The 12423-nt window shown below is 35.3% G+C and overlaps 1 protein-coding gene across 1 annotated transcript in view; it reads left to right on the forward strand.

The window, feature by feature from the left end:
* The window catches only part of MOB1B (MOB kinase activator 1B), a 23823-nt gene extending 15377 nt beyond the window's left edge, over nt 1-8446 (forward strand). The window contains exons 5-6 of the mRNA XM_015567919.1: nt 878-1041; nt 4688-8446. Of these exons, the coding sequence (XP_015423405.1) occupies nt 878-1041; nt 4688-4765 (242 nt within the window). The 3' untranslated portion in view covers nt 4766-8446. The remainder of the gene's footprint in view (nt 1-877; nt 1042-4687) is intronic.
* The last annotated feature ends 3977 nt before the right edge of the window (nt 8447-12423 follow it).

Below are 12423 nucleotides of genomic sequence, written 5' to 3' on the forward strand. Positions count from 1 at the left end.
CTGCAAGCTCAGAGGCCAGCAAGCCGCAGGCGGGGAACATTTGTTTCCTCCGTCACTGAGGCAAGCAAGCCTCATGTTAGTTTCAAGCTGTCTGGCTGCCGGCGGCCATCTTGGCTGTTAGTTAATTTGCATATCTCGCTGATTAGCCAATGGGAAGGGTAGCGGTCATACGCCAATTACCATGTTTCTCTTTTATTAGTGTAGATAGAAGATATATAGGATGAGTTGTAGGTAAAATGATGACATTGAACCCAGTAGTACCAGTGTTTGGCTTGTGTTTTGCCAGTCTAGATTATTTAGCAAGAGTAACAAAGTATATGGAATTTTGTATTATTCTAGTTTTGTATTTGTTTAATGCTGCAAAAGTGCTTTAATTCATAGCAAAGAACCAAATTGAGCAGAGATTGCAGTTGTTTTTCAGGATAAATGTAGACCTAGAGTAGTAATGAAATAATTCCCATAGAAAAAATTTTAAAAATATATTGCAAGCATTTTAAACAAAAATGAACATGATTAATATATTATTTGTGTCTAGCATATATTTGTATAAAGAAATGATTTTACAAAATCTGAGGATCTCAGTGTGAGTTTTAGCTCCATTACCATCTTAGGCATTCATTTGTTTCATTTTAGTAAAGTGTTGGAGGCCTAAAGGGCTATACTGAAAATTAGTTCTTGTTCCATAGAAGCTTTGAAATTTATTTTCATTCATGATATGTTAAAGACTTGTGAAAAGTACAGTAGGTGTATTAAGTAGTAATTCATAAATCCTTCTTCTTTTAAGCCTTGTTTTGGCAATTTATGTTGCCATTTGTTAACAAACTCATATTGCCTTGTTCCTGTCCCTTGTTAATAGATGGGGTTGTTTATTTATTAGGTGTCCCATTCCCGAAGAACTTCATGTCTGTGGCAAAAACTATACTCAAACGCCTCTTCAGGGTTTATGCTCACATTTATCATCAGCATTTTGACCCTGTGATCCAGCTTCAGGAGGAAGCGCATCTGAATACATCTTTCAAGCACTTTATCTTTTTTGTCCAGGTAAGTTGGATTAGGAGACCTTTTTTGTTTAGTAAATTAGTTATCTACAGAGTTCTTAGGTGAATATTGCATTCATACTGTAAGGATAAAAATTTGCCCTATTTCTCTAGTCTTCCTCTTCTATACTTGCCATGATGATAAGAACTGGCCTTTTGTTTCTGAATTCCATTTATCTCTAAGCAGCCACATGCAAGTCATGCAAGTCTAAATAAAATGGCTCTGAGAATTCTTCCTTGGATTTGCTTCAGTTAATGGCCTACTCTGGAGGGGCCATGTAAGGAACCTGGCTAGTTTGGCAGATCTATTGATGAACTTGATCTCTTGAACTTTTTAGCATTCCTCCTACTCCTCTTAACCCTCAAATCCAGTCTACTTTGGAACTTTTTTAGCATCCTCTGTCCTAGAAATGAGCTTTGAATATCACACCTTTTTTCCTTTTTTATTTTTAAGTATTCTGAATAATTTTTAAGTTAGGTACTGTCCATTGTGTCCAAAGGGAGAAATCTGTGTTACTATTCCAAAGAGGTCTATTAGTCTTTGATCTGACTCCTTTGTTGACCCCCTTTTCCTTCTCTTTTTAGTTCTCAGAGAACTGGCCTTAGAGATGAGATTAGGAGGAGTGAAGATAGTCTCACCCTGCTATCACAGTTGGAGAACTAACAGCCAGGAGTGAAAAATAGTTGGAAAAGATAAGCTGACCAGCCTTTCTTTGGTGGAAATTGAGAGGGGTTTATGGTAGGCAGGAGAAGTCTAAGGCTTGGATCGGTGTTGTTTTTGTATATCTTTGGGTATATATACTTAAAATGCCTTCCCTGTGATCCATCTCCACTAAAGAAAAATGTCTGTTTTCCCTCTGTACACACTCTTCACACTGAAGGCACACATTTTGTGTCTCAGTTTTACCAAAACACATCTTAGGAGACAGTAACATACCTAAACAGTTGCTCTGAGCTATTACCTCACTCTGGTATTCCATCTACAGATACCCAGAGAAACAAAGAACATGTTATCCTAAAGTTTGCATCTGTGCTTTGGTTTAGACAGACATGATTGCCAAAGTTCAGGTTTTAGTGGTTTAGGCAAGGATATTCCTCCACCAGAAGAGTTAGTTTTTACTTTACTGTATGATATCAAAGTATACCATATCTCCCAACTCTTAGCAAATAGTAGGGGATAGATTCATGGCATTTACTATATCTGAATCTGTTTACATCTTAGGACGCTGTGACCTGCTTAAAGGTGGGTCCATTATATAGTATCAGCCCTTGAAGGAGTAAGCCCCTGGCTTCACAATTTAGAAAATCCTACTCTGGCCCTTCTCCAGTTGTACTTCTCCCCACAGAGTGAGGAATCCACAGGGCAAGCAACATACCTACCCAGATTCCTTATGGTGTGTACTTCTACCTCAGAATTTCCTGTCCCAAGTGTATTTCCAAGGTTTGCAGAGATCTCTTCCTTGGGTCTGTTCTTTTGAGGAAAGGTCTTATCCCTGATTTGTATCTCTCTAGACCAGTGGTTCTCAACCTTCCTAATGCCGCGACCCTTTAATACAGTTCCTCATGTTGTGGTGGCCACCAACCATAAAATTATTTCTGTTGCTACTTCATAACTGTAATTTTGCTACTGTTATGAATCGTAATGTAAATATCTGGTATGCTGTATGTGTTTTCCGATGGTCGTGACCCACAGGTTGAGAACTGCTGCTCTAGACCTAAGGGATAGCCAGTTGACAGCTGTTGATGAGGGTGTGTGGCATTGCTTGTATAAACAGACAGGGTGTCCACACTCATGCATGTGAAGCCCTTTGAAGAGCAGGATGGAGCTGGTGGTTGGGAGATCAGCAAGTTTTGCTGAGGGTCAGGGGCTGGCTCTACTTTCCAGTGCAGAATTCTGAGGAGTCTTGAGAATTCTAAATTTGAATCTGCTCTCCTGGTCACTATGAAGGTATATTTTGTCAAGGTGGAAGAACAGAACATGTTTTATTTAACAATATATTAGCTTAATGTAAAATTTATTTAGTCATGCAATATATATATATCTTTCTATTTGTGTTCTTGGTTCAGACCCCACAGATCTTACTGGTAGTGATAGGCTTGCAGTTAAATGCCCCCTAATGCTTTTCCCCTGTATATACTGCAGTGCTTGGCACGTGATGGATGTTAATAAATAAATGAAATTAGGAGTGCAGAATGCCCCACCCTGGCAGAAGATCAGAAGTATAGACAGCTTATTTAATATAGTTCAGGGGAAATCTATTCAGAGTTTTACTTCAGAATGACACATCTCATGATAGCTTATGGATATGGTAGTTTATAACATAAACTATTTTAGTCTGAAACTTGCTGGAGATGCTAGATATTTTGGTCCCTACTTGGTTGACTAAACTGAGTGGCCAGATTATTATGACCACCTGACGTTTATAGGCAAATTAGCCATAATTTCGCGCTGAAGTTGTTAGAGGGCCAGACCATTATAAATAGGGAAGCAGGTTGTTTACCATGACAGTAGATGTGACTTTTTTTCTGAAGATATGGGTAAACAACGCGATTTAACAGCCTTTGAGTGTGGGATATATTTGAACGTGAGTGGCCAGATTATTATGACCACCTGACGTTTGTAGGCAAATTAGCCATACACTGCATCGTATGGGATATGGAAGCCAAAGGCCTGTGCACAACATACCTAAGTATCATTGCTGATCAAGTTCATCCTATCACGTTGATGGCGTATCCCAATGGAGATGGCTTCTTCCAACAAGACAATGCGCCATGCCACGGTGCTCGTATTGTGCAGGAGTGGTTGCAAGAACTTGAGGGCGACTTTACCTTGCTTAGGTGCCCCCCATAATCACCAGATCTCAATCCAGTTGAGCATTTGTGGGACGAAATTAAAAGAGCCATCAGGCAGCTGGTTCCACAGCCATCAAATCTCACAGAGCTGGACAGTGCTATTCATCAGGCATGGTGTCAGATTCCTCGCATCGCCTTTCAACATCTCGTGGAGTCAATGCCAAGAAGAATCATCGCAGTATTGGAGGCAAAAGGTGGCCCAACGAAGTACTGGTGGGGTGGTCATAATAATCTGGCCACTCACGTTCAAATATATCCCACGTTCAAAGGCTATTAAATCGCGTTGTTTACCCCTATCTTCAGAAAAAAAATCACTTCTACTGTTGAGGTAAACAAACTGCTTCCCTATTTATAATGGTCTGGCCCTCTAGCAACTTCAGCGCGAAATTATAGCTAATTTGCCTACAAACGTCAGGTGGTCATAATAATCTGGCCACTCAGAGTATATCTAAATGGTGCCTGGGTTATACCTTTTAACAAAGAGTAGCAATTCCCAGTTATTGAGTGTTTACTTTGTGCCAAGGATTACTGGAAGTGGTAAACTTACAGTATCACATTTGGTCTCCACAATAATTTTATGAAGTAGGATTTATCTTATAATTATTACATATGTAAAACAATATCAGAAGTGGTTAAGTGATTTGTCTAAGACAGTGAGGGAATAGAAACTTAAAAAAAGAGATTTGACTTTTATTTACTTTAAAAGCTAATTTCCAGTAAGTGTTAATGGAAAGCTGCTTCGGAGTGAAATGTAAATAATAAGTTTTTGCTATTTCTTCTGCCTTTATCGTGCATAGGAATTTAACCTGGTTGACAGAAGAGAACTTGCACCACTCCAAGAACTGATTGAGAAACTCACGTCAAAGGACAGATAAGGGATGCGAACTGTGCAAATTGTTCCCATGAAGTTCTGTGGAGTGTATTTGGATTTCGTTGTATTTTATTTTTGTCTCAGTTGTTTTTGTCTAGATTTGGGGGGCTTATTTGTGTTCTTTTTTCTTCTGAATAAATGAAACCATATTCTATTGCTATAGAAAGCCAACAGCCATTCTCTATACATTTGATAGGCGTAAATTTTGTCTTAGTGGCATTTTTTTTAACTTGGTTTTGGTTACTTGTGGAATTTTTTATAATGTTGTAGGTTGAAAGAGAATGCTTATTGATTGGGCTGCTCATGGATGGGATTCTACGTTGTGTAAATTGTGGCTGATTTTTTAAGTCCCCAAAAGACTTATATTTTAAGTGCCTTGGCAGGCTCACTTCTGAGGTGCAAAGCACATAGAACCAAACAGGGCTTGAAACAATAGGATTATTACCCGGAGCACTTACTGATGCATGTTTTAAAATATCTATGATAAAAGCCATAGTTTACCTGAATTGATGATCTCTAGCTTTTACTACATCGAAGAAACACAATTTGTAAAGGTGTGCATGTAGAGCATAAAAAATTAGTATTTCTTAATTATTTTTCATATTGATGGTAATTCTGTTCAACAGATGCTTAAAGTTCCACAAGCAGGTCTTTTTCCATCTCTTTACTGTGATATTGAAACTTGAGGATGTTGAAATGCAATATCTGTTGCATTTTGGCTTCTTTCTACATGTTAACTGCACTGTAGGTGTGAATATTCAGGTTTATGTACAGGTTTGCCATCTTCAGAGGTGATGCTGAACTGTGAGGTTTCTTAGCAATTGCCAAATGAGCCATAAGTCTGCAGAATCTCCTCCTACTTTGAAGAAGCTTTGATAGGAGTGTGTGTTCTGTTATAGGGGATTCGCTTGTGTAGGGAGTTAAAGATGGAATTAACTGTGGAGAGTCAAGTTCAAGAAAGTCCTGTCTTAAAACCCTTGAATAGAATGGCATGAAGATTTTAATCAATTTCGTGTAAGCATAGTCTTAGAGACTTCTTTTTAGGAATCAACTTCCATAGAGAAGTTAAAAATAAGTTATTAATTTTAGGTATAGATATTAAATAAGGAATAAAGGACTATTTGGGAACATTGACCACTTTCCAGCACTTCCATTCAGTGAATGGAGCTGGTGTTTGCCTGTCATTTTAAATGATACAGTACATTCTTTGGTTATTACAGGCTCTATTTGAAGCATTCTGACAGCTGATTTTCCACTGTGAAAGGAAATATTTTTCTTTGCAGTGATAGTAAACAACGAAAGTGCTAATTCAGAGATTATTAACTTTTACATTTTAGTTTCCTTGACTTTTTAGTGAATTATTCCCGTAAGTTTTGAAAATTGATTTTTAAAATAAATATTAACATTTTCACTTTACTTTTATTCTTGAGATATATTCTTTTTAGACTTCGTTTTAATTTTCTCATTTCCGGTAAAGCTATCCCTTCAGTTTGAAATATATACTCTTTTTTTTTTAAGTTAGAAATATATACCCTTTTCCTTGTAGAATAGAAATCTTGCTCTGAAACTGTATAGACTAAAAATACTAAGAATCTAAAATGAAATCAGTTAGGTTTTGCTCTTAACAAGTAGAGCCGCGATACAGTTTAATTACATTATAATTACCATCACTAGGAACTGCCTTTTTCTCCATTTCATTTATAGCCATCATTCTCAAGTACCAACCATAGAAATAACAGGAGAGCCTGGCAGAGATATATTGGACATTCATTGGTAATACTTAGTTAAAAATTACAGTGAGAACTAGCTGATGTCCTTAAAACAACTCTTTTAATATCCAGATCTTTTAGCAGCCATTATGGGTAGATTCAGAAGTAAAATTCGGCATCAACTGATTTTGAGTTCTATCTGGGAAAATGAAGCACATAATTACTCAAGTAGTCTTCCATACTGCATTTGTCTTCATATCAACCTAGTAACAAATAGGTTGCAATAGCCAAATGTAGAGAGTATAGTAAAAAATTATTCTTGTTCTTTTAAGCCTTATGCAGTAATATACTGTAAAAATGGAAAAATGTTTCCATCAATGAATGTTTAGTAGTAGGACCTCCTTTCCCATTGTATGTATGTAAGAGTTTGTCGTCACTGTGCCAGAATCTCAGGTGCCTGCCTCTGAGTATTCCTGTAAACAGAGTTATTGGAAAGTATGGAATTATGTATGTGTTTATATGGTAACAAAGTAGTGAGGTTCTCCCAGAGGCCTGGCATTGTACATGGTGTTATATGGCTATGAGTAGGAAAACATTCACCAGAGCATGTGAGAAATAACTAATTTAATAAAAAATTGCTTTGATTCTGTTAGTTCCCATGAACCCTTTATAAAATAAGGATCACATCTTGGCTTTGCAGCAGAACTTGCTTATAAATGTCTATTGAATTCTTTCCAGATCTCTTTGTTAAGTTTATAAATAACCAAGATAAAGATTTCCCTCCTTTTCTTTATATGGAAGTATAAAACAGAAGTTGGTTTTCCCATCTGCTGATAAAAGCATAAAATATAAAATAGTAAGTTAACATAGTATTGTTTTCACAATGCTTTGGTTAAATATTGATATGCAGCAAGTTTTAGGAATTACTTTAAATGATGGCATGATGGTGGTGGAGAGAATAACAAAGTGTGAAAATCCTTTAGTTAGCAGTAGATGGTGCTACTGGCTTTCATTTGCTGACTTGATTATTCTGTTTCCCATAAAAACCCATTATATTAAACTGCACTGAAACAGTGAACATTTTGTTAGTTAGCTGGTAGAAGCTTTGGAAGTCAGTTTACCTTAACTTGAGAGATTTTAGATTGCTATTGCTTTTTACCTTCGTTATCTGTAAATTCTAACTGATCAGCATAAAATGTATTTGGTAGGAGATGACATATTTAGTGGATAACATATCACAGACTGAGTTACTGCCTATTTTATCAGCAGAGATAAAGCACTACAATCGCTTTTATTTAGAAAATACAGATGATGTGGATATTTATATTTTACATGTAATCACCAGACTCCATTTTATGTATTAGCATTTTCCTTGCTTATGGGAAAATAGCAAAATGACAGATTTATTTTATACCTTTGTCTACCCCTCTCTAAGAGAGGTTTTGATAACCACTGAAATGGTAAAGTATGTGAGATGCAATTGCTAAGTTGTAGGGCTTTGTTTTAAAATAAACGTTATTCTTTAAACATCCAAATGAGAGTAGATCTTCAGGGTGGTTCCTTTGGGAGCACTGCTTATTCCAGCTATGCTGCAAAGGTGTAAAGTTTTTGGAATGCTTTCAAAGAAGCCTTGAGAATCAGTGTATGACTATGCAAGATAATCTATTTCATCATTTTAGTTGCACCAAAACCTCTTTTTGGCAACTTAATTATGACTATCTCATTCACCAAACCAATTCTGCTTTGCTGTTTTTTTGGAACTAAACCGTGAAGGAAGTTCAATAGAATGTATCATAGATTCTGAAATTTGCAGAAGAGTGTGTTTTGAGCATAGGTAGCATCATATAATAAAGGAATTGTTTCCTGATGTCACTACTTTGAAGTACACAGTATCATTTGGATGTATAGGTTTTATTTTTTTAAATTTAGTTTAATTGTCTTATAGTTAAGTATAATAATAAAAAAATCAAAGTCTTTATCTTGTTTTCTATTTTTTTCTTTTCCCTGATAATTCTTGAATTCAATCTTGACTACTGTAAAATAGTTTTGATTTAAGGTATAGTAAGAAAAACATGGATCCAATATTTAAGATAGAAGTAGCCTAAGGAAACAATAGCCTTTACCTCCATCCCTTTTTTAAAAAACCATTTTCACAGATGAACAATTTGAATTTAAAGACTAGAGAACATTTTACAAAGAAATTGGAATAAGTTTTATATATTAATTAGGCTGACTTTTAAGCCTACATATCACAGATAAAATATTTAAAATTATATAACCATTTCATATGTCATTTATAAATTTAAGATATGGGGCCAGAAGTCTATTTCTAATTTGAAAATGAGTCTGCATACCAAGAGAAAACATTACTTACTTAGAAACTTATCTGGGATATTAAAGAGTATGTCAATTCTTGGAAATGCTATTCTACATCTACTTTTTAAGGATCATTCCTAAAGTAATTTCAATATTAGATTTTTGTCATAATGTTAAGAAGATTCACCATAGGAATTACTGTTGTTCAGCTGCCAGTTTAATGGTATATGAGATAAATGTTTAGAGCGAAAACTCTCAAGATTGAATGAAAAAGTTTAATTTTAAGATATAATAACAATTCTGACTGCAGACAGTTTGAATTTTTAGGGTTTTCCTAATGAGCTAATCATATGAAAGAATTCATTTTGAAGGTATAAAACTGTGCTCCATGTCTGCTACTTGTAGCTAAATTGATACAGAATTGTGACAAAAGATAGTACAGATGGAGTATTCTCAATTTTGCTAGTGTGAATTTCTTTTTCTACATATAATACTACACATAGATAACTTTGGATTACAGTTCTCCAAGATAGATAGTGGAATCACTGGCCTTTTCCAGCTCACATCCCCTTCTCCTTGGAGGTAAATTACTTCCTTTACTGCTATTGACTTTCCATATCTCCTATCCCCCCAAAACGCACCACTTGGAAAACAAACAGGTCGATTGTGCAAGTCCTCATTGTTAGTGCTTCTGAGGTACTTGCTGTCAACATGTAGGCTTCAGCTGAAGTGTTGAAAAATGCACTTACATAGGCATTCTTATTTTTTTTGGCTGACAGCTTTCTTTAAATATGTCACTGAAGCTGAGATCATTAGTGATAAAATTAAACATTTTTGTTAATATTTAATTTCTCACATATTTTTATGTGTGGGTGTTTCTTACTGGTTTGCACATCTTTTCCTTTTTACTTTGTTTCTGAAATACTTAATATTATGTAGGTTTTAAAATAGATTACATTTTCATTTTAAGAATACTTTTCTCCTTAAATTGTTCTGCTGAGATAACTATTTTTAGGGGAAATAGTTTTTTAAAGCAACTAGATTGTATTTGTTATTTTTGTACATGCATAACTAGGGTGCTGAGGGTACTAATGTGGGAGGACACTTAACTTTTGTTCTAGTTGAACTTTTCTTATACATTATTACTTAAAATTATCTAGAAACAGTGTCATGAAATCTAGGTTGAGAGAGAATACAATGTACATGAGACAGTTAAAGTCTGAATAGAAATTATTTATGGGGACAAAAGCAGAATAATACTGTCAGTGCCATCTAATGGAAACATAGGGTCAGCATTCACATTATACAAGTATTTCAGAGGATGTGTAAAGACAGGGATTCAGCTCTACTGGAGACAGACAATTTCTCTCTCTATTAAAGTAGCTGGGAGGGGAAAAATGATCTAAAATATGAAATGAAACATCGACGCTATGTTGTAAACTGTGCCAAGATTACTCAAATTGTAGTTATTGGTCAAAGTTTAACTGCTTTGTCATTTTTATTTTAAAAGGATACTGAATGTCAGAAAATCTGTAATATGTTTTAGTTGAGAGATGTAAATAATGTATTTACAGATTTGTATGTGATGGGATGGGAAGAAATATTTAAATTCTAGGTTTTTTTAAAGGAAGATACTGAATGTTTATTACAAAAATAAATAGTTATGTTTGGCCATGAATCCTGTGTTTGTGTTAATGTTTATTTTTGCTATCGATATGCTCACACTGAACACATTCCTACAGAAATATTGAAGGTATTTGGAGTATGTTAACATTTAAAATTTGTTAGGCGTTATTTTTTATAATGTTTACAACAACCCTGGAAATTAGTATCTTAGTCTTACAAATTAGGAAACTAAAGCTCAGAAATTGTGTGTAAGTCACTAATTAGGGTGTTAAAACCCAAATATTCATTGACCTTGAAACCAACACTTTTGTTTGCTCTTTTAAAAAAGTAGTCCCCTCTTATCTTGGGTTACCCATGGTCAACTGCAGTCTGAAAATATTAAATCGGTAATTTCAGAAAGAAATGATTCACAAGTTTTAAATTGCAACCATTTTGAGTAGAATGATGAAATCTTGTGCCATCCTGCTTCATCCTACCTGGTCCTGTCCAGGATGTGAATCATCTTTGTCCAGCGTATCCATTCTGTATGTGTTTCCAGCCCATGAGTTGCTTATTAGCTTTGTCAGTTATCAAATCAACTATGGAGGTATGCAGTGCTTGTGTTCAAGTAATCCTTGCTTTGCTTAATAATGGCCCCAAAGCGCAAGAGTAGTGATGCAGTTCTGGAATGTCAAAGAGGAGCCGTAAAGTGTATGTATGAATAGGAAAAATCATGGTATATATAAGGTTAGATATAATTTGAGGTTTCAGGCATCGACTGAGGGCTTTGCAACATATCCCCTGTGGATAAGGTGGGACTACTGAACTCTTACCATGAGAACAGTTAGCAAAATATTTATTTTTTACCTTCCCATCAAGCTAAGATTTCATCAAATTTCCTCTTTATTATAGACAACCAAAGAATTAACACTATGCCCTGACCTGTGTGGCTCAGTTGGAGCATCATCCAGTATACTGGAAGATTGCAGGTTCGATCCCTGGTTGGGTGTCTCTCTCCTTCTCTAAAATCTATGTGTTTTTTTTTTTTTAAAAAATGAACAGTATTAGAGAACCTTCATTTTATCCTGATTTCTAAGTTCCGAAAAGAAATGTGTATTTTAGAGTATTTTCCAAGTATCATTATTTTAGAGGTATTTAGAGGCATTGTGTTTGGACTGTCAGGTTGAAAATATTTTGATGGTAATAGCCACAGATGCCCAATGTCACTAATTGGTATTTGAACAAAAGCCTGGAAGTAGAAATGTTAGTCCACGCTGATGTGGACTGTCTCCAGGTTTTTTTTGTTTTGTTTTTTGTCTCCAGGTTTTAATAAAAACATCTTGTTATTCTGCACATACAGTTTGTACTAAACTTCTGTGTATAAAGAAATACTTATAAAAATTAACCACACTTTGATAGGTTCATTTGTCTCTTGTAGTAAATTTAAATATTTAATTGTTAAATAATATTGTCTGGAATAATGCATTTTGGTAACACAAATGTTCTAAATAATTATTTCTTTAAGGCTTAACCATGTTTAATGTTTTACACTTTCTTGTTTTAAACTGCATAATGAATACAGTGTCACATTTTTTTGATTACCTAAAGATTAACTTTACAAGCATGTTGCAAAATATAGCTTCCTTTCCTGAGGAGCTGTATAGAGCTGATGGCTGGCTCCTACACCCTGCTGGTGTGTTATTTTAACATCGCACTTCAGATGTGCTGGAAGCACCCTGACTCTCCACCTTTACTTTTATGATGGCTTTTACATCCTTCTGTTTTCTAGTCAGTAATGAGGGAAGGTTGCAGGAGAAGTTTATAACCAAGCTCCTTAAGTTGATAGACATTATTTTACAAAAGTTGGGTTGGTATACACAAATGTGTAACCACTACTTACCAATGTTCAGGGCCCATTATTTTTTTCTACCTTTGTTTTCATTTTTTGAGTTCGTTCAGAGCAGGGGTGGACAACCTTTTTGTGAGTGCGTGCAAAAACCAGCAAAATCTCTGACTCAAAATTCTTCTGTGT

Source organism: Myotis davidii, unplaced genomic scaffold (genome assembly GCF_000327345.1).
Source record: "Myotis davidii unplaced genomic scaffold, ASM32734v1 scaffold284, whole genome shotgun sequence".
Lineage (NCBI taxonomy): Eukaryota > Metazoa > Chordata > Mammalia > Chiroptera > Vespertilionidae > Myotis > Myotis davidii.